Here is a 25264-nt window from a genome sequence, read left to right on the forward strand (position 1 = left end):
ATCAATTGCTTGACTTAATTCAAGCATCGGGTATCGATATAGATCTCTTGAAGTGTCTCATCAGCAGAATGAAAATAGTACAAGAATATATCTCATTAAACAGTATCTAGAAATTATGACTGTTCATTCTTGACACTTTGTGATGAATGCACAAAACTTTCACATTTCTTGAGACATAATGATACCATCTAAGCTCAATTATCATTGCCACCTTCCTGGCAATGATACAGGTGCAACACGATCTTTTCCTGACCGAAAGATTAACTGTATCTAACCATGACCTTGGTTAGCAACTCCGGAAAACAAAAAAAATCAGATAGCAGCAATTATTTCGATCCCGTGTTTGATGCCTTGGTGGGTTTCTACATTTGGCTCATGACAACATTTAACGTCAACTCAGCAACGAATAAGGTGCCAGATGATTCTGATTTCAGCATTTTTCGTTCTGGTTTCAGACATACCTCGATTTAAGGTCAAGTTAGGGCCTCCTGGATGAGTCTTTCTGTGAGAGACTTAGGGAGTCCCATTACAGTATCATCAGTCCCAATCTGTAGGAAACATGAGTTACATACTTGTAACAAAAAAGATGGCTATAAAGAGATCTCACACCTTAGACAGACGAGAGAGAGAGAGAGAGAGAGAGACCACTTCTTTTACGAAAGGCAATGTGAGAGGATGTTCAAGCATCAAACCCCCAGCGACATTGAGCGTAATTCCCTCATCAATCTGAGGCGGCAAATGACATTAAGTACTTGAGGGCAATGACAAGTAGCTCACTGATCCTCAACATGGTTAAGAGGACTTACCAGACTCTGGACAACCTGAGCTGGTATGTCATAAAAGTATACCTGTTTAACACCCAACATTTTGCCACATCGTCAATGGAAAATCAAAAAAGCATAACTACTCCAAAACTAATGCTACGTCAAGCAAGGTACTTGTTATATATGAGGTTTCCATTAACCACATTGTGAGGACACGCAACTTGATAAAAATAAACTCTCCATTAAAATATAACGCTGTTCCAGTCACATTCTCGCTGTACCTACCATTTCGAGTTAATTAAAGAAAAACTAGATCTGCAATTCTTTACGCAGAGTTCTGAAGGGAAACTGAAAATAGCAGGACTACTATGATAATCTGTAGCTCGAAGGCAATTCACTGTCAAACTGCTTTGAAATCTCTGAAGGACCCACCACAACATGAGCACAATAGGTTAAACTAGAATGTATGTAAATAACTTTTGTTCCAGTTGATGCACTTCTTAAAAACAAGGAGACCGGAATGCCATGTGACTGTAAATAGTCGGAAACAGTAGATAATTAAACTTCAGCATGTATTGATGAGCATGCAGTACCTCTGCTCGCTCCCATCCCGCTTCCCTCCTTCCTGTCTTCAGGTTGGTTACAAGTACGGATCCTACAACATCTGCACGACCACCAGAGTACTCTGGAACATAAACAGCAATGAGAATTCAGGCGAATTTCTTTTTTCTGAAGATAGTATGAGAGCATGTAGTGTCCAGCAAACCTTCAATAAAATGCCGTGCTTCGTCCTTACTGGACGGTTTTTCCCTGATCCTTCCTTCATATACCACCACCTCCAAATCAATTAGGCGTATTAGTAAGAACTAACTCTCAGCAAGGACTGCTACAAAAGTAATAAACCAATGCCTATCTCTTCTGTTTTCCTAAATGAGATTATTCTGTTGTCAGAGGCATAATATTCGAAGGTTAAGATGGAGAGGTAGCTATAAAAACAAGCATGGACAGATTCAATAAACTTGCGTCTCTTTAGGAGATTTTCTCTTCACAAGAGGAATGTTCATGACAAACATCTGCTCCTCATCATGTTTCTTGGTAAGTATATTAAAACGGGCCTCCCACTATCCATAATAAAGTTATTATGAAAAGATGTGATTTTCCGGCTTCTAAAATTCTGTCAGCATGTCTAGATAATTATCTTTGAGGAAAAGACCCAATTTCCAGCTACTAAAGTTCTGTGGGCTTGTCTGGATGGTTATCTTTGAGGAAGACACTTGAAGGCGTACTGAAGGTACTAAAACCTACTTCAGTAGCATTACTCCATGGTACACATAGACGATCAAGTTCCTGCATTCTATAACTTCGCCTTTAGGTTCCTCTATTCTAATTTCTCTAGAGGAACTGTGCGCACACATTTGGAGAAAATCTTTGCTTAAGGATAAATCTTCACATGAATGCACAACACAGATGAATGTTGAACACTGCATGAAGCCACAAGAGTAACAATATATAGGTAAACAACATACTGTGTCAGCAGTAATTAAGAGGGTTGTGTGGACATCCTCCACAAAAGAATCCACATTCTGGAGCCTGGAGAGGATAGCATCTGCCTAAAATATCAGATCTAAATTAGTTGTGCAGATAAACATTTGCATCCTCACTAATTGTCAATCCAACGGCTGAATAATCATAAGACACTGACCATGAAGTGCCAATGACAACTGCTCAACTCGTCAAAATGAAGCAATTGACTTGTAAAGAACTTTGCTGGGAATTTACAGCGTACTCAAGAAATTGTCCTTTATCGTAGAATTTGACAATGCAGGGTAACTAAAAAGGACAGCTATTTCGAAGTTTCAGCTGAGAATCGCTAGGTTTTTTTGGCTTATGAAAGTATCAAGGCAAGCTGAATCTCTCATCCACTAACCAGATTAACTGTTGATGACTATATATCATACAATCATTATCGGATCAACAAGCTTCCTCGTTTTCCCAAAAAAAAAAAAAAGAAAAGGAAGAGGCCTTCTTGCCAATGACTCTTCTCTCCTGTTTTACATGTTCCACGCCATATCTCCACATCAAGTCACATTCAAACATGAAAACAAACATTTAAGCTAAAAAGCTCTTACTTTAGGAGGACAAGCTTCTGACCTTGCTCCAACTGCATATAATGCACTTCTCATAAAGTCTTTCCAACACACAAACAAAGCCAATGTGCAAGACGAGAACACTAACAGAACAAGATTCGATTTTTTCGAGAAGAGTGAAGACCGTTACCTTAGCCTCAGCTAAAGCCGTGACCAAGTCTTCGGGCTTCTCCTTCCTTATAGCCTTCTCGTCTATGTCTGCAGTCTGAAGAAACCATAACTCGAGCTCTCATTTTTGAACCCGAAAACTCTGAAATCCCAACCAAATTCGAGACTGTTGCACTCAAGCAACGAAGCACAAACAAACCATGACAGTGAAGTCGTATCCCATTTCGGCTAGAATGTGCCGGCGAGCCATGGATGACGAACCCAATATTATCTGCTCTCCAACAACGACCGAGTAACATCCGAAATGTGACCCGAGAAGAGATTCGACAGTTAAACAGATGAAAAGCAGGTCTCGAGAACCAAAAGAGGGACAGAGAGCGGGAGAAACGGAATGAACCTTGAAGGGCGACCCCATTGAAGCCATCTTCTTCTTCTTCTTCTTCTTTCTCTGAAACAGAAGGTGCAATGCGATGATGTCTTGTGCGTTTGCGAATTTCAAAAGCATATGCTTTCAAAAGCCGGCGCAGGGTCGGTCAGAGCGAAATAATTTATCATATCGCACTTCGTTTCAACCAATAGATTCCGACAGTCCGGCACATACGGTCCATACCGTGCAACGACTGATGATAAGCGCGCATGAACTTTTATCCACATGGTCACTCGCTTGAGCTCTTCATCCCACGTGCATCCTCACCTTCCGGCTTTTCAGTTATGTGCAAGCTTTCCTCCTGCTCGATGATAAATCGAGCTTGGTGCCCTCATTAACTTTTTTTCGGACAGAAATGTAAGTGTCGGGAGGCCATTCTTTTTCATGTGGGTCAGAATCTTGGGGAGCCTGTCAGCAATCCTTCATCTTCCATGGTCGGTGAGACCCTATTTGGTAACGGTCCAGAAATAATATTCTTTTATAGCTGGATTAAAAAAAAAATTTGAAATTCATTTAGTAAATTTTTTTTCAAGTAAAATTTTTTTGAAGGAATAAATTTTCGTTTTTTTTTGTTCTTAATAATAGATTTGAAACAAAATTTAAAAAAACTTTTAAAAAAAAAAGTTACTTCTTGTTCTTAGAATAATTCCTAGAGTCAAGTCTATTTTTCTTCTTTTTTTCCTCTCTTTCCTTTTTTTCTTCTTCTATCAGCCACAAAAGAGGGATGAAAACCACCGGCCGGTGGCGTGGATGGTAGATCCTTGGCCCTCCCCGGTGGAGGCCAAGGTTCGAAGCCTGCGGCGGGGAGGCCGAAGCGCTATGTGGTGATTTAAGCGTGACGTCGGGATGGTGGTTTTCCCGCTAGCGTCACCGGGGTTTACGGTGCGCTGTCGGTCAAACCGGTTCCTCCTATTCCAAAAAAAAAAAAAAAAAGATGAAGAAAAAGGGAAAAGGAAAAAAATAAGAAAAATATAATAAAAGTATTAAAAAGTTAAAAGAAACAAAATAAAAATAAAAATCTTATTAGACACATTTCTATCTCGAGAATAAAATTTTGGACGAGTTATCAAGCGTTTTTAAAAACTAATAAATTATTTGGAAACGAGAATAAAAAGATTTATTTTTACGCAAAAATTGTTATCGGAAACAGAATGGTTATCAAATGCACGCTAAGGACTTATTTGGTAACACTCTCGAAAACAACTAATTTTGTTTCTTTATTTTTCGGAATAAAAAAGGAAAAGAAATCTATTTGGTAAATTTTTTTATTCTTGAGAATAAAAATCTTTTTTTTTTTGCAAGAATAAATTTGAAACAAAATCAAGAAGTAAAAAAAACTTTTTGTTCAGGGAATAATTCTTAGAATCAAGTCTACTTTTTTTTTCTTTTCTTCTCTTTCCTTTCTCTTCTTCTTCTTCTTCTTCTTCTTCTTCTTCTCCTTAACCCGCTTCTGCTCCTTCTGCTCCTTCTGCTCCTTCTGCTCCTCCTTCTCTTCCTTCTTCTTCTTCTTCTTCTTCTTCTTCTTCTTCTTCTTCTTCTTCCTCCTCCTTTTGACTAGTCACTACCCTCGAGGCCTTGACCATGGCCGAAGACCAGCCAAATTAGACCCGGCGATCTAGCCGGAGCGTCACGGATGCACGGCAAAGCTCGGCCAACAAGTCTCGTGTGAGGGCAAGGTTGACCTCTCCTTTGCCTAGCCAAGGCCAAGGCTCATGGTGGCCATGCCAGCCTCCGATGAGCTTGCCAGACCAATCCCAACCAGTCGTTGGCAGCGACGGCCATAAGGAGGAACAAGAAGAGAAAAGGAAAAAAAAAAGAAAAAATATATATATTATATATATTAAAAAATTAAAAAAAATAAAAGAAAAATTAAGAATCCTACTAAATGCATTTCTATCACAACAATAGATATTTTGGACAGTTACCAAACGGTTTCAAAAACTCAGAAATTGTTCCTAGGAATATAATTAAAAAATAATAATTTCTAAGTAAACATTATTCTCGATAAAAGAATATTATTAAACGAGCCCTAACTTTTCACATGGGAGCATGCCTAGCTATAACTTGCCAATAGCTATAGTGTAGAAAGACCTGCATATTGTTCGGTGACTTCCTACGATAACTTTGAAGTCCTGTATTAGTTGCGGTAATAGAATATGACCTTAATTAAATGGCCATAATCAATTGACTATTACATTTTCCAGGAGACATTTAATGTAATAATTAGTCAATTCATCCTCAGGAATAACAGAATATTATGTTTAGATAATAATGTCTGCCCATTCAATAATCCTGATCTTATGCTTAACTTATTAAAATTTGCCGAAGGTTTAAACATGTTGCATTCGTCGTATTTCTAAGGGAAAATTGTTCAAAAAATCATGAACTTATTGCACTTGTGTCAATTCAATCATAAACATTTTTAATTATGCCAATTGAGTTCTAAACATTTTCACATTTTACTAAGTGAGTCCATCTTACCAATTTCAACTAAAAATCACTAACGTAGATATTGGTTGGTATGCAAGGCCTGACGTGAACAATTTTCATAAATTTTTTAAAAATTCTAAATTTTATATTCTTTTTATTCTTTTTTTTTTTCCAAGCCCAAATGGGCTGGTTGACCCTCGCCACCACTAAGCGAGGGCTATAACTAAGAAGAGCTTCATGGCCCTTGCTAGACTTGATTGGGAAAACAAAAAATGAAAACAGAAAAGAAAATAATTAAGAATCATAAAAAAATTATTCACATCAACACCGATTTGTCTTAAGTAACCAATGTCCACGTAAATAATTTCCAATCAGAATTAGTCAAATCGACTCAATTAACAAAATTAAAATATTTAGGAGTGAATTGACAAAAATGCAATAGGTTTAGGACTTTTTAGATAATTTTCCTACATTTTTTTATTACATATTTGCAATTCTATTATAGCTAACACAATTACCCTTAAACCTATCTCTGAAGACCTCAAACACTAGCCATCTCTACATGTCTAGACTTGCACAGTATGTGAAGAACGGTAATAAGTAACTTAAATCACGACGACAACCATGCTTGTGCATCGACAAACACCTTAACCGCTCTACCGGGTTTCCCAATGGTGACGACAACCATGCTTGTGTATACTTATAAGGCTCCAAGACTCATGAACTGAGAATAGAAAGTACCTTGTATCCTAACAACATGTTTTCAAACGTAAAAGTTTTGGCACGGTTGATTTTTATTCACAAAAACTAGATTTGGCGCACAGGAAATGGCATGCCATTCTTGTTCCAGCTTTGTTTATAGTAATCTGCTGTGTGGATCACATATATGCATTGAAAATAGAATCTTCTCAATTGCTCGACTTAATTCAAGCATCAGGTATCAATATAGATCTCCTCAAAAGTACACGAGTGACTGAGAAACGTGAAAAAAATGAGATTTGTCAATTCATTTCCTTTCAGGTAAAGTATCGGATTAACAATTTGAAAACAGAACAAGAATGTATCTCGTTGAACAGAAGAGTATCTAGAAATTATGGCAGGTGCATTCTCGAGATTTTGTGATGAATGCACAAAAATTTTCACGTTGCTTAGACATAACGCAAGCTCCACCATCATTGCAATCTTCCTGGCAATAATGCAAGTATAACGTGAGCTTCCTGGCCGAAAGATTAGCTGTATCTGACCATGACCATGGCTAGCCACTCGGGAAAGCAGAGCATCAGATGACAACAAATTATCTCCATCTGTGTTTGATGCCTCGGTGGGGTTACTACATCAGGCTCATGACGATATTTAATGTCAACTCCAGCAACGAACAAGGTGCCAGAAGATTCTGATTTCAGCATTTTTATGCTGGGTTCCTGCATGCCTCACTTGAAGGTCGAGTTAGGGCCTCCTGGATGAGTCTTTCCGTGAGAGACTTAGGGAGTCCCATTATAGTATCAGCAGTCCCAATCTGTAGGAAACATCAGGGTTACATACTTGTAAGAAAAAGATGGCCATATCTCAGCATTAACTATCCTGGTTTGGCACTCCTATACTCGGTCCAAAATTTCAATCGATTTCGATGCTTGTAACAAAAAGATGGCTATATCTCCCCTTAGGCAGATGAAGAATATGAGAGAGAGAGAGAGAGAGAGAGAGAGAGAGAGAGAGAGAGACCACTTCTTTTATGATTGGTGATGTAAGTGGATGTTCGAGCATCAAACCCCCAGCAACATTGAGTGTAATTCCCTCATCAATCTGAGGTGGCAAATGATGGTAAGTACTAAAACAGGACAATGACAAGTAGTCACTGATCCTCATCATGGTTAAGAGGACTTACCAGACTCTGAACAACCTCAGCTGGTATGTCATAAAAGTATACCTGCATGACACCCAACATTTTGCCAAAAGCAATTCGCTGTCAAACTAGCGGACATGATTAGGAGCTCAAGCCTTGGGGGCCAAGATACACAATGCGGCTTTGAAGTCTCTAAAGCACCCATCGCAACACGAACACAGTAGACTAAACAAAAATGCATGTCAATGGCTTTTGGTCCAGTTGATGCACTTCCTAGAATCATGAAGACTGGAATGCCATGTGCATGTAGCTAGTCAGAAACAGTAGATAATTAAACTTCAGCAAGTATTTATGAGGATGCATTACCTCTGCTCGCTCCCATCCTGCCTCCCTCCTTCCCGTCTTCAGGTTGGTTACAAGTACAGATCCAACAACTTCTGCACGACCACCAGAGTACCCTGGAAAATACACGACTATAAGAATCCAGGAGAATTTCTTTTTTCTAAAGGTAATATGAGGGGATGTAGTGTCCAGCAAACCTTCAATAAAATTCCGTGCTTCGTCCTTACTGGATGGTTTTTCCCTGATCCTCCCTTCATGTACCACCACCTCCAAATCAATTAGACGTGTCAGAGCTAACTCTCACCAAAGACTGCTACAAAGGTAAGAAATCAATGCCTATCTTTACTGTTCTCCTAAATGAGATTATTCTGTTGTCAGAGGCATAATATTCAAAGGTTGAGATGGAGAGGTTGCTATAAAAACCAGTATGGACAGATTTAATAAACCCGTGACTCTTCAGAAGATTTTTCTCTTCACAAGAGAAAGGCTCATGAGAAAAATTTGTTCCTCATCATGTTTCTTGGTAAGTATATCAAAAGGGACCTCCCATTATCCACAATAAAGTTATATGAAAAGATGTGATTTCCGTCTAATAAAGTTCTGTCGGCATGTCTGGATGGTTATCTTTGAGGAAGACCCTTGAAGACATACGGAAGGTACTAACACCTTACTTCAGTAGCAATACTCCATGGAACACAGAGACAATCAAGTTCCAGCTTCCGTAACTTCGCCTTTAAGTTCCTCTATTCTGATTTCTCTAGAGGAACTATGCACCCGTGCACGCCCATTTGGAGGGAATCTTTACTTAAGGATAAACATTCACACGACTGCACAAGACAGATGAATGTTGAACACTGCATGTGGCCACAAGAGTAACAATATTTGGGTAAAGAACATACTGTATCAGCGGTGATTAAGAGGGTTGTATGGACATCCTCCACAAAAGAATCCACATTCTGGAGACTGGAGAGGATAGCATCTGCCTAAAATATCAGGTCTAAATCAGTCGTGCAGATGAACATTCACATCCTCACTAATTGTCAATCGGCTGAATAATACTGACAATGAAAAGCTAATGATAACTGCTCGAATTGTCAAAATGAAGCAATTCACTTGTAAAAACTCTGCTGGGAATTTACAGCCTACTGAAGAATTGTCCTCGATCGTATATTTTGACAATGCAGGGCAACTGAGAACGACTGCCATTTCTAAGTTCTAGCTGAGAATCGCTAGGTTTCGCGGCCTATGAAAGTAGCGAGGCAAGCTTTATCGCTCATCCACTAACCAAACCAACTGTTGATGACTAAAAATCTGTTGGAAATGGTGATCCATCTTCTAGAATTTCCTAAATTTACTAAATTACAATCTAGAATTCCCTAGATGTGGTTTTGGGTAGTTAAAGATAGTGGCTGGAAAATGTCCAACAAGTAAGTAGCAAACAATCTCTGAACAAGTCAGAAATAACTTGGTTAAATGGTGGTGACCGCAAGATGAAACCTACGTGGACAGATCCAGAATCCTCTAAAGCGGTTGTACTTAGTCGGCGAAAATGCTTATAAAAAGGTAATAGCTCATTCATGTAAAAGGGTGTATGGGGAGTTTAAGAGTAAACTCTATATCCTTTTTCTCCTTCACCCACGCCAACATCTCCTCATGTAATTATGTAAAATCACATGTTCTTTAACTTAGTAAAACTATCCTTGTCCCATTAACCTTCTCAAAATATCCTATTCTTATCCATCTTCAATCAAATACAAATATACCATACACACCTACACTTGCATGTATCAAAACACAAACTATCATTGATACAAAAATCATGCTTTTGCGCATATTTAAATTTACAATATGATGTCAAACTTAGGTTCATTCGAATAATTTTGGGCATTTGTCCTCATCATCTTCAACTAAAATTAAGGCCAGAACCCAACCGAGAGAGAGCTGGAGCCAAAGCTAAAGCCAGAGCCTATGAGAGCCAGAGCCAAAACCCATAGCAACTACAACTAAGACATATGGGACATCAATGAAGAAAAGACTTGCACGTTTGAAGGTAAGTGCAAGTGTTCCGACAAAAGGATGCAAGGGATCATAGAACGAAAACGGCATAAAAAGCATGGGATAGTAGAATTTCAAGGTACGTTCGAAAAAATACCGCGAAAATACATTAGTCATATAAATCATTATCAGATCAACAAGCTTCCCACTAAAAAAAAAAAAAAAAAAAAGAACGGAAAAAAATGAAAATACATGCTTATCAATAACTAGTGGCCTGTTTTACCAAAATAAAAATAAAAATAAAAAATAACTAGTGGCCTGTTTTGCATGTTCCACACCATGCCTCCACATCAAATCATATTCAAACACGAAAACAAACATTTAAGCTGAAAACCTCTTATTTCAGGAGGACAAGCTTCTTACCGAGCTCCAACTCCATTAAACGCACTTCTCATAAAGTCTTTCCAACACACAAACAAAGCCAATGTGCAAGAGAAGAACACAAACACGACAAGATTTTATATTCTCGAGAAGAGTGAAGGCCATTACCTTAGCCTCAGCTAAGGCCGTGACCAACTCTTCAGGCTTATCCTTCCTTATAGCCTTCTCGTCTATGTCTGCAGTCTGAAGAAACCAGAACCCGAGCTCTAATTTTCAAACCCACGAAAGGCTGAAATCGCAACCGAATTCGAGAATCTTGCACTCAATCAACAAAGCGAAAACGAACCATGACAGTGAAGTCGTATCCCATCTCAGCGAGAATGTGCTGGCGAGGCATGGATGACGAACCCAATATTATCTGCACTACGACAACAACAGCAACAACAGCCAACAGCCAGAACAACCGTGAAAAATGTTTTTGCACCCAACGACCGAGTAACATCCGAAATGTGACACGAGAAGAGACTCCAAAGATAAAGGACGAAAAGCAGGTCTTGAGAAGCAGAGAGAGAGATGAAATGAACCTTGAAAGGTGACTCCATCAAAGCCATCTTCTCCTTCTTCTTCTTCTTCTTCTTCCCTCTCGGAAAGAGAATGTGTAATGTGACGATGTTGCGTGCGTTTGCCAAGTGCAACAGTCACCATACGTTTTCAAAAGCTGGCGCAGCGTCAGTCAAGAGTGAATGACTCTTACTACACCTCTCCACCACCTTCTCGACCCAAGAATCTCAATGGTCGAGAAAGTCTAGGGTCGAGAAGGTGGAGGCACACGTGTTTCGTGTTAATCCTAGAAGGGCACTTCGAGAACGACAAGACTTAATGATGAGCACGCATGGGAATGTTCGTACGGATTATATTAGGGTTAATTTCCCACTACCCGTTTAAGTGCAAACTTTCCACCTTATCGATACATCGAATTTGGTAATAAAGTCAAGCGTGCCTCTAGAAAGTAACTTTTCCACCAAACAAAGCGAGAGTAAATCTATCAAATTGTCGATTATCTTTTCACAAAGGTTGGACAGTATGTTGGACCTATCGTTAATCAGAATAATATCATTCATACTATAATGTATCATTTGTTTAAATAATGTAATATTCAGTGCACCGTCCAATTTCTTGAATGACATATATAATAAAGAGAAAGTAGGATCAGCATTTCTCAAAAATCCCAAAAATCAGAAATAAATGGAATATTATAATTATCACGTCAACGGTCGATTATCATTCACGAGTTTAATAGTCAAAATAATTTGTTAATACATAATCTAACGTATCAAATATTTACATACGATTTATTATAGATTAAGTACACAACATGTTATTATGGTAAAATAAATATTATAGTTATAATAATTATGAGTTTAATAACAATCCTAAGTGTAATACATCATACGTATCATCAAGATTTTGCTATCTTATATATAAGCTTTATTTATCATTTAACAATTAATTTAAAGTTATTCCCTTAATTTAACCCTAAAATTTGTTATTAGTAAAAATATCATTTATTACATTTTAAATAGTATGATTGAAATTACAATCATGTTGCAAATTAGTATAATTAAGAATTAAGATAATCACTGTATTACAAGTAGTGCGATGCTAAGTTATGGAAATTTACATAACTGTTCTAATAAGAAGCAACTAATATCATGCTAAAATAATGTTTAGCAAAATAAGTAATTATTTATTATCAAGGTAACATAATTACTTAAAATGATTATTTACCTATTATATACTATCTTTTTTTATTAATCATATGTTAAGTCATTAAACTCAAACTAAAAATGTTTGATGACATCATTTAATAAATACTAGAAAGAAATTTGGGCGATTAAAAGTATGTATCTTAATTATAACCAATAATTAGTATTGATAGAGTAAGTGAAGAAAAAAAAAAGGTCAAATTAAAGTTAGGCTGTAATAGGGATAACATTGTAATAGCTATTACTACAAAGAAACATTGTAAAAAGTGATCAACTTATAATAAACCTGTAATCTAACAGATATTACTATAATCAAATGTACTGCAAGTGTTAGTAATTTTCCCCCACAGTGAGTGATTATTAGTGCATAGTATGATAACTCAAGTTATAAATATTATTTAAGTTCCATTCTGTTAGTGCGAATATATAAATAAAATTTAGTACGCTAAAAGAATTGATACTTTTCAATAAACTATAGCAGAAATTCGTGATCTTCATCAGTTTCATAGTTTAATGAACACAGAGAGCTATGCCGTTCCTATGATCCTTAGCACAAATGCTGAGGGATTAGGAGGATGGGAAAAGATCGAAAGAAGTAGAACAAATCGGAACACCTAGTGGACAAAACCATCTACACAAGTGCAGCTCCGATTGGCGAATCATCCTAGGCGAAAGATACGTGCGACGCGTCCTCGCCACGCCTATCTCTTCCTTCTCGAGTCACAAGTTCGAATGCTTCAAGCTGCACAGCGGAAACCAGAACTCAGGATCACACGACTCAAATCTCTCGAGGATCTTCTCCTAGGAGAAAGTAAATTTGTTCACCAGAGAAAGAAATTCCCATATGGTTTGAACGTCCAGTGAAAGTTGCATGATGACATTATAAATCTTGGTTCTTTCACAAGTTCTTAGTGAGGATTCAGTTCGATGATCTATTGCCTCGTCATATAGAGCCGTAAGACAGTTTACCTCATGTGTTGGTTGCCAAGCTTGTCCTCGGATGTCTTGTACTGCGGAAGGGGAACTTTGTCCGACTCGATGAGGTCGATGTCGTGTTGGAGGATCTCATAGTGCTTCTTCACTTCCTCCACAGATGTCTTCCCACCAACAGCATTCGCGATTCTCTGCCATCGATCCAGCGTGCCCTCTTCATATACCGCGAGGGCGTCCTCGAACAGCTTGTTCTTCTCGGCAGTCCAAGTCGATCCGGGGCAGGTCAAAAGAGCTGGATTCGATGCCATTAGGATGATAGAATGAAGGGTTTGTGCTGTTAGCTTGGAAGCCAGGGAAGCAAACAAGGAAATGGGATATGGAAGGGCTCTGAGTCAAGTCACGATGAGGAGAGGAACAGTAAATGGGCGGTGCAAGTTGGGGGACAACCTGCAGAATCAGTGTTAAAAGTATGTTATAATCGAGAATTGGCAGTATGAAACATAAGGAGGTCGAAAAACAAACCTTTTTTCGGGACGTACGTGGGATGGTCAGTTTCAGTTGCTTCCAATTAAAGTCTTCCGCTTTCTATCGCCAAACATGTCTGTCATCAAACATGAATCTTTCGGTACGACATTTGCATAGTTTATTAGCATGTTGGGATTTTATAAGAAGGAAAACGGATCCATTCATTGTCGACAGAATAGATCCGCTTCACCTGCTTCAATTGTTTAATTTTCGCCCAGTTAAAACGGCGACCTGGTTTTGCACAGTCCGAATCAGAACTCAGAGCCGTTCTCGATAGGATATACACATGTGCACCCCTCGAAAGATGGGATTGAGCAAACGCGCGCATCTTTCCGGCCACTTGATTGTTCAGGCTGGATACCGTATGCGCTCGGCAAAAGTGGAAACAAAATGGACTGAGCAGTTGGGAGGCTCGAGAAGCATAGTGTATTCACCTATCGGGTATAGCAGTAAGGTGCTAGATGCCGTGCTAAACTACATCAATCATGTATCGAAAAGCCCACAAATAATAGTAAATATTAGAAAGTCCCACCTAAAAACTTAAGCTAATAGGTAAAGGAGACCACATGAATATAAAGAGTATCTAAGACCTGTTTTCATTCGATGTGCAATAATATTTCAACAAACAGCAAACCGTATGTACACATGGGTCTATGACTTTCGTTACAACTGGAATGAACAAAGCTGTGGAAATCCAAAAGAAGAATAAGGAGAAAAGAATGAACAATCTGTTCATGGAGTCCCTCCAGGATCTGTTTTGGAATTAGAGTTGCACTCTCACCGACTCGTAGGAAAAGGGAAAGGCGGAGTTAGCATTAGTTTTGACTTCTTCACAATCTGGTAGATAATGGCTACCGGCCCCGCCAATTAGAAACAGTTTTGGGAACAAATGTGATAGCATTTGAGGCAGCTTCCAGCCTGCATGTACAAATGAGCATCATCAGTTTAAAACTACCACCTATCCCCATCGTCTACAAGGAGCAAAGGTTGTAATGGCTGGCTTAAGAAATGAAACAGCATGTCTCCACGCAAGAACCTGCCTGATTATCCCTCTCAAAACACACCTGCACAGGTGCACATGTGGTGGGCACAGAGAGAGAGAGGGAGAGAGAGAGAGAGACATACTTGATATTTCTTCAACAACCTTCATAACCTCTGCAGAACTTGTCTCAAGGACCTGGCCACCAAAAACAATCTCATCTAGAATAGTTTGCATCTGCAAAAATCAAAAATGGATGTCATCAGAGGAATACCACACAGAGATTTCGCAAACGAAATGAAATTATTGGTCGCAAATTGCGATAACAACTATTTCATACAAATTTGACTGTGCCTAAGTAAAGCAATGATAAGGCTGATAAGATAAAAAAATAGAAAGAAAGCAAGATCAAATTAATTCGCTTAGACACATAATCTGGCAGTAGTGACATGCAAAATGTTGTTGAGATGCCTCCACTAATGTCATAAGCATATTTACCAGCATTGCTAAAAGTTCTAGCAAAAATCACCCACATTCATTGACGTATCTGGGTAAACCAGTAGTAAAGACCTTGAGAAGTAAAATCAGATATTTCAAACAAATGAAAGATGAGTAACCTTGCCATAGTTGAACACTATATCAAGCTCGCATACATTTTTGAAGCATTTGTCCAGCGTCTCCACAAAAACTGGAAAAACGAGAGTTCAAGCAAGCAAGTCATCAATCAAAGAACAGATTAGAAATAAATTAACAATCGCATCAACATCAATGAAGCATATGATTTAGTCTTGCTAAGGCAATTCATTATTGAAGTGGCGAAGTCTTCTCCAGATGAAGAAAGCAGGAACAGACAGGTGGGCAAAGGATGGTGCAGGGAAGAACGCAGCAAAAGCATCAGAGACCAAGCTAGCCATTCAGCTGTACATGTTGAGACTTTACTGGTTCAGTATACAAAGATCGAGCACATCATGGTGTGCACCGAGTCCCTAAGTTCTGTTTGACAGTTTCTATTGAAGAGAGACTTTTCCAAGCAAATCCACAGCTGCTTTGGTGAAACTTAATAAAATATGTTCCACTTTTTTTAAACTTTGCATCCGTAATTCTGAGATAAATCTTGTATCAGCAGATCATAATCTCACTCAAGAGGGAGAATGAGGTAAAGAGGACGTATGACCCTATTGATAGATTCTGTTGTACTTGGCTTTCACTCACATTAATCGTGACTCATAACATCAAACTTAATTAAATGGAGGAGAAGGTCTGAAGTAAGCAACTAGTTTAGTGGTCATTCCATCTTGCGACTCAATTTTAAGGTATAGTAGGCTTCATTAGTATCAGAAACATAATCAGAGAAGACCAAACAAAATTACCAAGTCCTACGTGCTTGTACGCAGAGGCATATTTTTTCATGAGGGACTACATTTCATTTATGTTAAAAACTCCAAAAAAAAAAAAAAAAAAGATGAACGGGCCATGAAACAACTACTTCTATGTGGCAATGACTTTTGAAACATTACAACCCAAGAACAGTATGGAAAGCTCAAAGGGACTAACCTTGTATCAGGTCAAGCATTGCCAGCTCATTTTCTGAGCTATCAAACACAAAGACAAAGTACAGTGTGGCATAATGCTTGTACACTAGACGACTGTCCTGCAAGAGGGACAATCACGAAAAGAATGGGTTAAATGCCTGAAGGAAATTATATGACCGAATCATGAAAACCGTACGCATCAGAAAAGATATACACATTGCTAGTAAATTCTCAAGTATCATGACTTTCTAGGATAAGGATGGATTAGTTGTGTAATAAATCAGGTAAAATTTAAATAGCAATGACCCGGTAACTCTATACTACTCGACTATTATGCATTTTTCTGAACATTATGAAGCAAAGCTCAAAAGAAAGCATACAATGGCCAGTTCTTTGATCTCCCAGAACACAACAACTCCACAGTTCAAGCACTTAAACTAGATGCAGAAGCTCTTAACAATGATAGAAGGCAGATATATTACCAGACCAAAAATTGCATCAGCCTCCACAAAATTGCTCACATTTTCAGCTCTACTGCTCAAAGCTGCATTCAAAAGTAGCAACCTCAACTTTGCAAACCCAGCAAGCTATTTTACAAAGGACTAATAAACTTCCATCATGAAAGAGATGACTTTATTTTGCTTGAAAGCTTCGAATTCGAAAAACTATCAGAGAGAATTTGAGGGCAAGAGAAGAAGAACCTGCAAAAACACTGCGAATGAGCTCCTGCTGCTTCTCCACAGGCTGGCATTAAAAGGTAAAGCTGGACAGTAAGTACACCAAAGATGGAAAATGAAACAAAGCTTGAAGATGATGATAGAGCTGGTAATGCGAGAGAGACCTCGTAATCATAGAATTTGGCAAGGCGAGGCTTGCCCTGGGTGTTCATAACCATCACCGCCTTAATCATTGTTCTCTTTTTCCTGGTAGCTCACTCCGGCAGCTCTACAGGGTTTCCCCCACTCAAAAGACGATGCGTCCCTCAAATCTCAAATCATAAACTAAAAGACATGGTAAAGCTCCATCGTCAGCCTCTCAAGCCACCTCGTGCGCCTCTGCAAAACCGATATCCTCATAATTACTACACATCGTAAGACCACCACCGAAACGAGGAAAAAGTCGAGCTTCGGCATCGGACAACAACTCGAGGACTCAGACTCAGAACAGACGATCAGCAAAGGAACGAACTTCCAGCAACCTAAAATTCAAAAGACGGTGATCGTAGTCGACAATTCATTTTCATAGCCGAAGGCCTGAACTTTGTTTCTTTCCCGATATAAACAAATGCGCTAGCGTATCCTAACAACTGTTTCTCAGTCAGCCTATCATGCGGAACACGCGACAATGGATTTCAAGCTCAAAAAGAGAGCAGCATTTCTGTAACTGAAATCAAACTACGGTTCATTCGGATCCTAAACTATCATTCGATCCATAGAGCCGAAATTCGCAGTTGATTCTTCGATCTCTACCTCGAAACGAGGTCGACCGAAGTCCAGAAGGATCGCCGAAACGCGGTAGGTAAAGCGACATCGCGCGGGACTGGTTCCGCAATCGGAAAAACCGGAAGAAGGATACCTACTGATTCCGCCGGTTCCGACTCGCCTCGGGAGCCACCAATCTCCGTCGCGCGGCGGCGGCGGCGGCGGCGGCGGCGAACGTCGCAGCGTGAAGTTAAAGAGATTCGAGCTCGACGGCGGCCGGAGGAATCACTGCTGGACTCGAGCCACGGATCAAACGGCGACGAGAGACGACAACCGAATGAGCAGAGCGAAGATCGCACGAAGAAACTGCCACAGAAGAGAGAGAGAGAGAGCGCTACGGGTCAGGCGGGTCGGGTATGTTCGGGTATGGGCCGGCGACGTGGAGAGGGCCCATGGGCTCTCCCGCCAGTTGAAAGTAGGGGTGAGCAGCGGTTTCTCTCTTGGATCCCCGAACTGGCCCAACGCCGGTCTGGTCCGATCCCTGACCCAGTGACTCTGGCCCTCGGCCCGACCAAGCACCAACTGTGCGCGGGTTGGTCATTCTGGCTAGAGTTTGGACGGCCCAACCCCTGACCAACCCCGTATATTATATTATATTATTTATAATTCTTTTATATATTCAAACCTAAGTAAAATGTCTATTATATTATATTATATTGAAATGTTCTATCAATAACACTAATAGTAATTTCAATTTAAAACTTTTGTTAAGTATTAATTATGTGTCGTTTGTTTTGTTTTCAAGTGTTTAGAAGTTCGGGTGTATTAATAAGATGTGAAGTTATATATTCATGGTTTATATTAAGTATTTTGAACTTTTTATGATTTAATTGTATTTTACTAATGAATTTCAGCTGCACTTTGCTTTTTAATTTGTGTCAAATGGTATAAGTTTTTAAAGAAAGAGAAAGAGATCTTTGCTGATTCTTTATGGTGATTTGCTAGTCAAGTGGTGTGAAGCTCATTTTTTGGTTGAGTAGACTCTACATGATCAAATGTTAGTCAAGTGGTGCGAAGCTCATTTTTTGGTTGAGTGGACTCTACATGATCAGGAAGACGCTTTTGCATATGGTGTTATAAATATTAAAGATAGATGATTACAAGAACTTTCCATCTTGTCTCATATCTCGATGAATGGTTAGCGGATACGGAATTTCTATTATTGTGTCATCTTAAATTTGCTAAATATGTATTGATATTTTATAGTTTAATTGCACAATACCGTATTGTTGATGGATGTGTAATTTGAATTTGTAAGTTTGCTTTTTTTAGGAAGTATAAAAATAAGACGAAAAAATTATCGATCGGCCCCGGTTGACCTCAAACCGACCGAACCCATTGGGTCGGTCCTGGTCCCTGGTCCCTGTGCTCAATAGGGTCGGTCCTCGGCCCCAAAATGAGGATCGACACCGCACGGCCTGCCCTGTCCTAGGGTTAGGGGTGGCCAACCGGACCATGCTCACCCTAGTTGAAAGTTCTCTCGTTAAAGAGTTATCTAAACTTTTTAATTGCGTCAATCTAATCCTAAATTTTTAATAATTCTCAATCTTTTCTCAAATACACTTATTTTGTAGAAAATAAATAATTTAAAAAAAATATTTTCCTAATATATGACTGTTTATATCCATTACAAAAATGAATGAAAGAAAAATAGTTTCATCATTTAAGAAAATATTTAAACAAAAATAATTGTCAATAATGAGAAAATCATTCATTGATTAATTATTTCAAATAATACAAATAATTATTTTAAGAATATATATTTTTCAAATTATTTATCTTTGTCAAAATAAATGGACCAACCATAAATGCTGAAAAAACAAGAGGTTGGATCTAATTGGAGGTAGGGGTGAGCATTGGTATAGGGTAAGTTAGTCCACCGCCCAACCCTCGCTGGTTCTAATCTAGTTCAGGAGACTAGATCGATATTTAGTCTTAAAATTCTGGACCAATACTTTGCGAGTTAGTTATTAGTCCCGAGAGTTTAAGGGCGTCTAACTGACTAATCCCGACTATATATATATATATATATATATTATATCTAATATATTATTTATAATTTTTTTTATATAGAGAAAATCTTAAAATAAATTGCGTCAATAATATTAAACAGCTCTTTAGTGATAAGTTTAAGTAATTTTACATTATTATTTAATAACTTATATTTTTAATGTATTTCTTTTTTTTTAATGATCCGGAACTGTCGTAGAGCCTGCGGCGGCGGTGACGTAAACTCGGGAGAGCACTAGCGCGTGGACCCACCTCCCACGGCACATTTTTAATGTATTTTACGGCGTTAATAGTCATAATTTACAAATGAGAAAAATGTTTTTGTGAGGAGTCCTCACGGTATCCAAAAAGGCATAAACAACTCTTTACGGCATCCTCTAATACTCTTTATCTTCTATCTTATTTGTCATCTTAGTCTTCAATTTGCCAAAATCGAAAGAAACAACTTCTTCACTTGCCACTCGACATTCGCCTCACTCGCTTTGGGTCACTCATTCCGCTCGCCGCTAATTGCTCATTTGACTTGTTGCTCCCCACTCAATGCTCATTTTGTTCGACGCTCACCTCATTCGACCCTCATCACTTGGCTTTCTTAGCTGACCCCGCTCATGATCGAACTCATTGGATCTATTCGGTCCTCAGTTGCCCTTTCAAGGAGTAAAAAAAATAAAATAAAAATTATTAGTTAATCATAGGTTGATCTTAAAAGCGGACCGAACCCATTGGGTCAGTCCGATCCTCAATCTCTTTTTTAAGGAGCATAAAAAATGAAATAAAAAATTATTGGTTAGTCTTGAATTAACCCTAGAACCGGACCGAATCCACTCAGTCGATATGGTCCTTGGTCTCAAACTCAATAAAGTCGGTTCTCGATCTCAAAAATTGAGGACCAACACTATGTGAGGTGGTTCCTAGGGTTATGGGGTGGACCGCCCAACCCGAACTATGCTCACTCCTAATTGGAGAGGATAATTTAATGGTCCATGAAGGTATTGATCTTTGGCAATAACGGGTCGTAACTTCCTTTATTTTTTTCACAACATTTTATTTAAAAAATTATCATAACATACGAAAATTTAAAAATATTCTTTGACGAGAAAAAATTATTTTTTTCCATGGATCTATTCCCGATGATCCTCATTTTAACAGGAGAAAGAATCAGGTTGCCCATGCCGTGACACACGTTGGGGAAAAAATGAGAAGCGCAGCGACCGTACGATGGTACCGTCATTCTCGCTGAGATGAACTGAACTTGTCCAGAGTTTGGACGCTTCTCCACGGTGGACCCTCCTGCGACCCGCCCGTGAACTCTCGACACGACAGCAGGTTCACTGTGCACAGAGCAGGTCCCTTCCCGTGTCGGAAACGAGGAAGGGGAAGAGACCCATTTCGTTTCATCGTCAAATTTTCATCCTCCGTCTTCTCCATCCGTGAATTGTGAGAGAGAGAGACAGACCCATTTCATCTTCAAGGTTCATCCTTCATCTTCTCCGTTGTTGGGTCGGAGGAGAGAGAGAGAGATGACTCTGGGACTGATCAATGCGAACCCGGTGGTTCACGCCAAGAAGGAGAGGGTGGCTCGGACGGAAGACCCGCACGCCGACGACGCCGTCGATCCCCTCGAGATTTATGATATCCTTCTTCTTTTGTCTCGTCGCTTGATCACTTGCTATGCCGCCCGCGTGAGAAAAAAGTCGTCCGGTTCTGCGTGGCCCCTTTGACCGCTGATCGATCAAGCAATCTATTTGTTTTTGGCGTTGTTACTCTGGGAATTCGTGATAGTAGCGTTAGCTTTCGATTTTGTCGATTGCTTTGGTAGCTTAATTCAAGTGGGTATTGTAATAAAGTGATAAAGTTGCGATCTTTGACTTCTGAATCGGCAAATCATGTGAGGGACATCCGAGATCCGGAGCATCCCTATTCTCTGGAGCAGCTCAGTGTTCTGTCGGAGGAGTCCATCACCGTCGACGAGAAACTTGGGCGTATCCTGTTGAGTATTGTCGTCGTTTTTGTTTTTGGTCCTGCGTTGTGATTGCCTGTTGTGATTATGCTTATTTCGCGATTTCGTGTTTGAATTCTGTTCTCTTTTTTTATCAGAATCATGTTTACTCCGACAATCCAGCATTGCAGTATGGTGACTGTCATTGGACTGTGCTTGAGAGAGAAGCTCAAAGATTGTTTCCCTCCACATTTCAAGGTCAGTTCGGCAATGAAAGTTGTCTGTTTCACGCCTGAACATGCTGCATGCAGATTTTAGTGCATTCTCTAACGTGTAGTTATGATTCAATTCCGAGGCTGAGTGAGTTTAGCCGAACTGAGTAGTGCTGTAGTTGTCCGCCCTGTCTGGTATGACAAAGTGGGTTGATAATTGAGGCACCAAAATTTACATTCTTACATATTGTCAACATAGCTATGCGATCCTTCATAGCTCATAAACATCTACTCGTGCTAGTAATAGTTTTGACTGTTTGGAAATCTGCATCGTATATGTCAGGAGATAGGTCAGTCTGTTAATGACATTTTATCTACAATGCATGATATCTAGGACCAACTAGCCTAACCCGAGCCACAATGGAAAGCTGTTTTTGAAGCTCGCAAGTTCGCTGAATATCGCATGTTATGTAATTTCTGATGGCACTTAATGATGAGTTTAAATCTGCGCAAGCTTCACTTCTACATTGAGAACTGTTACTGTGTCTTGAGGCGGTTGTCTTGGAGTTGTTGACTGAGGAGACAGTTCCTTCATTGATGATACCAAAGGACCATACTGAATTAATTAGTTTATTAGCGATTGAAAAGCTAAACATGTTATCTAGAGATGGGAACAGGAAGATCATTTATTGTTTCCTCCCAGTCTACAGGTAAAAGATATATCAGTAACTTTACAGTAATGGACATTTGGGTACGTTTCTTTTTTATTTAAAGACTTTGCTAGGAGAAGATTTGATAGCAGATGCTAAAAACTGTATATCTGGCGATTTAAGCGTTTTAGTGTTTTGTGCACTTTCCAGATGCCCAGCATCTGTCTTTGATATGCTTGTGTATGATGGTGATTTTTTGCTTTCCACTTTTTATGATTATCACTGTTAAAATACGTCATTTGGACTGTAGCTCATCTGGGACATATCTGCTTAAATAGTATTGTGCGTGCTGGGAGAGCATAGGATCATGTGCTTTCGGCTCTTTCTATTGCATTTCCTTGTTTGATTCATATATTTGATATAATAATGGATGATGCATATTTGATGTTGTATATCTCTGTCTTGATTGACATTTTTGCTGGAACATACCTGACAGGTTGACATCAAAGTTGCCCCAGGGTCTCATGCAGACGAAGAATCAGGTGATACTCAATGGATCCTTATTGCATTTTGACTTATGTAATGATTCATGCTGCTCATTTTATTATCAAACCGTTCATGTGGAGTTCATGGACTTTTCATGATATTTGTAAATAGAATTTGAGGTATTTAGAGTGAGTGTAGGCTGAACTAGAGCTCCCAGTGTAAAGATTACTCTAATTGGATGTAGGAGTATAGAGAAAAAGAAGATGGAACAAGTTTGTGACTGAAAATGAGCTCCTGTTAGCTGATTGTGATCAGGTGTCTGAGTTTGATAGATATTATTCACTCAACCAAAACTTGTGTAATTTTCCACACGCAAAATTCACTCATAAATCCTGCTTTTGCATCTTTACTACCACTCCAAATTTACGTGTATAATTCAATGATGTCAATTCAATTTCAAATGCACTGTTTACATTCTTTGGAGATAACAATCTCTATCACCTTAGCATGAATATGTGCATCATCTCATATTTAGTTAGTGTTCGATTTGTGTCTGTTCAGGTGATGCATAAAGATGTGTACCCTTAAGTAAATGGGGGAATCTCCACCGCCCTTCATTGTTCTTACCTAATCAAGACTAATTAAGAAAATCTGCAAATGTTTCTTTCCCCGTGTTGTAGTGAATAAGCAGTTGAACGATAAGGAAAGAGTCGCGGCTGCCCTGGAGAATCCTAACCTTCGCCAACTCGTGGATGAATGCCTCTACTCCAGTGAACTTTAACCAAGCATGCCATGGTTGCCGTAGAACCATAGTGTACATAGAGAAGTTGGTGGTGAGTGGTTGAAATATTGGTGAACCGAACTTTTTGGTTGTACAATCTGCTTAATCTGCTAATCCTACTGTATCAAACCCGAGCATCCTCTTTTGGGAATACAGTGTGTAGTATGTACTTCTAAGTCTCTGTATTTTGGGTTTACTCCATGAACACGTCTCTGTCTCCTCGTCTTAGCTTGTTTTGTTCTGCTGAATTAAACAATATTCTGAAATGGTTACTTAAAAGTGCAAATCGCTAGACACCTCCAAGAGGGCCTGGTTTCTTAGTTATATGCTTTTGTTCTTTGGCCATCCCTAACCTTTTCAAATCATGGGCACCGATGTTGCTGTGATACAACCTATAGTTTCACAAATTAGTTAATTTGCTGCAGGATCTACCCTTGTTTTTAGTATCTTTTAGGCAGATGGAGTGGCATTCTTCTTTCAATTGCAGATGGGAAACCAAATTCACACTTTAGGAATGAACCTTCTTCTAAGTGTAGCGCCATCGGCAGGCCATTGTATTGATATCACTGGCTTTGTTGGTCTTAAAGGCAACTCTTGGTTCTCGGAAAGATTGTCGTCTCACCATGCTAAAACGCGTTTTTATTATGGGACACAGCATTTCCTACCTTAAGCTTATTCATCTTAATATCATAAACTAGCAACCGGCTATGAAAAATGGTCTTGGGGTTTATTCTGAAGCGTTGTGCATCGTTCGTGAAATTTTCTTTTCCGGCACTGGTCTAAAGGAATGAAACCACTCTAATCGTCGAAACGAGAGCAGTAGCATGTTGTCCGAACGAAAATGAGCCCAAACCGACGCGGTCTCTGGCCCTTTTCGTTTTCCGCTGAACAAGGGAATTGGTCAAAGGATAGCCACTCCACTACTTGTTTGTGGCCATCAATAGCCATTCATCGGTTTAGGTCCTGGCTTTTCTATGAGTTTGGTTAATGCATGGCAACTCTCGTCTTTTGATATGGCCGACCGAGCAGCCAATTCGCTGTTCCGTCAACGTTCAACCGTGGTAATCTACGATTCTAAGGCTATGCTCTAACACCACTCGTTATGCCTATGTTGATATGCCAAGAATCTGGCCAGAACATTAACATGATCAGTTACCTTTTTTTTTTGGTCAAAAGATAGTGATCATTACTAATAAGTTGCGGGACCGCAACTAGGTTCGGAATCATTACATAATAACAACCAAAGTGGATGAGGGGGATATAAAATCCAATTGTGAGGAAGACAGTTGTCCCGGTGGGCTCTTGCTATCCAATCGGCGGGCTTGTTTGCTTCTCTATGTGCATAAGATACGGAGACGCCTTTAAGTCGGGCCAACAACGCTTTGCAATCCTCTAAAATTGGTTCCACTATCCATGGGCTCGGTGCAAAGCCCATCAAGCTGTTCACCACAGTTTTGCAGTCAGATTGTACTTCCATCTGTAAGTTCTGTTCAAGCGTGGGGCTCCTTTCTTCTCTCTCCTTCGCTACTTTCC

At 39.3% G+C, this 25264-nt stretch overlaps 5 protein-coding genes across 15 annotated transcripts; 1 reads left to right on the plus strand and 4 right to left on the minus strand.

The window, feature by feature from the left end:
• Positions 1-90: 90 nt before the first annotated feature.
• Positions 91-3802, minus strand: LOC104419744 (7-methyl-GTP pyrophosphatase-like). 2 transcript variants are annotated; one of them, XM_018862702.2, is made up of 10 exons: positions 3630-3802; positions 3417-3467; positions 3219-3290; positions 3042-3116; positions 2291-2374; positions 1531-1600; positions 1358-1449; positions 807-848; positions 646-726; positions 91-548 (listed from the first exon to the last, which is right to left on the minus strand). In XM_018862702.2, exons 2-10 carry the CDS (start codon positions 3441-3443, stop codon positions 474-476), a joined length of 618 nt encoding a protein of 205 aa, XP_018718247.1. In that variant the 5' UTR covers positions 3444-3467; positions 3630-3802; the 3' UTR covers positions 91-473. The 2 variants fall into 2 exon arrangements, with proteins under 2 accessions (XP_018718247.1, XP_010029803.1); XM_010031501.3 differs by lacking the exon at positions 3630-3802 and having other exon boundaries at positions 3417-3621.
• Positions 624-24023, plus strand: LOC104419746 (protein AE7-like 1). Of its 4 annotated transcripts, none has more exons than XM_039302697.1 (6): positions 624-638; positions 21171-21295; positions 21547-21652; positions 21761-21860; positions 22961-23006; positions 23631-24023. In XM_039302697.1, the coding sequence occupies exons 2-6, from the start codon at positions 21184-21186 to the stop codon at positions 23729-23731; spliced, it is 465 nt and encodes a 154-aa protein (XP_039158631.1). In that variant the 5' UTR covers positions 624-638; positions 21171-21183; the 3' UTR covers positions 23732-24023. The 4 variants fall into 4 exon arrangements, with proteins under 4 accessions (XP_039158631.1, XP_039158629.1, XP_039158630.1 ...); XM_039302695.1 differs by lacking the exon at positions 624-638 and adding an exon at positions 14747-14775; XM_039302696.1 differs by lacking the exon at positions 624-638 and adding an exon at positions 14763-14781.
• On the minus strand, positions 6851-11249 carry LOC104419743 (7-methyl-GTP pyrophosphatase). 4 transcript variants are annotated; one of them, XM_010031499.3, is made up of 9 exons: positions 11022-11238; positions 10784-10855; positions 10606-10680; positions 8961-9044; positions 8259-8328; positions 8086-8177; positions 7762-7803; positions 7599-7679; positions 6851-7392 (listed from the first exon to the last, which is right to left on the minus strand). In XM_010031499.3, the coding sequence occupies exons 1-9, from the start codon at positions 11046-11048 to the stop codon at positions 7285-7287; spliced, it is 651 nt and encodes a 216-aa protein (XP_010029801.1). In that variant the 5' UTR covers positions 11049-11238; the 3' UTR covers positions 6851-7284. The 4 variants fall into 4 exon arrangements, 3 of the variants coding, with proteins under 3 accessions (XP_010029801.1, XP_039158624.1, XP_039158625.1); XM_039302690.1 differs by having other exon boundaries at positions 10784-11239; XR_005546694.1 differs by having other exon boundaries at positions 7367-7392; positions 7762-8007; positions 10784-11249.
• On the minus strand, positions 12668-13761 carry LOC104419745 (protein RADIALIS-like 6). Of its 2 annotated transcripts, XM_010031502.3 has the most exons (3): positions 13659-13761; positions 13173-13583; positions 12668-12945 (listed from the first exon to the last, which is right to left on the minus strand). In XM_010031502.3, exons 2-3 carry the CDS (start codon positions 13442-13444, stop codon positions 12924-12926), a joined length of 294 nt encoding a protein of 97 aa, XP_010029804.1. In that variant the 5' UTR covers positions 13445-13583; positions 13659-13761; the 3' UTR covers positions 12668-12923. The 2 variants fall into 2 exon arrangements, with proteins under 2 accessions (XP_010029804.1, XP_039158632.1); XM_039302698.1 differs by lacking the exon at positions 13659-13761 and having other exon boundaries at positions 13173-13591.
• LOC104420797 (AP-3 complex subunit sigma) lies at positions 14231-17957 on the minus strand. Of its 3 annotated transcripts, none has more exons than XM_039302694.1 (8): positions 17748-17957; positions 17014-17227; positions 16874-16916; positions 16655-16716; positions 16195-16291; positions 15258-15328; positions 14787-14877; positions 14231-14579 (listed from the first exon to the last, which is right to left on the minus strand). In XM_039302694.1, the coding sequence occupies exons 2-8, from the start codon at positions 17080-17082 to the stop codon at positions 14425-14427; spliced, it is 588 nt and encodes a 195-aa protein (XP_039158628.1). In that variant the 5' UTR covers positions 17083-17227; positions 17748-17957; the 3' UTR covers positions 14231-14424. The 3 variants fall into 3 exon arrangements, with proteins under 3 accessions (XP_039158628.1, XP_039158626.1, XP_039158627.1); XM_039302692.1 differs by having other exon boundaries at positions 17752-17956; XM_039302693.1 differs by having other exon boundaries at positions 17642-17956.
• Positions 24024-25264: the final 1241 nt, after the last annotated feature.

Source organism: Eucalyptus grandis, chromosome 9 (genome assembly GCF_016545825.1).
Source record: "Eucalyptus grandis isolate ANBG69807.140 chromosome 9, ASM1654582v1, whole genome shotgun sequence".
Taxonomy (NCBI): domain Eukaryota; kingdom Viridiplantae; phylum Streptophyta; class Magnoliopsida; order Myrtales; family Myrtaceae; genus Eucalyptus; species Eucalyptus grandis.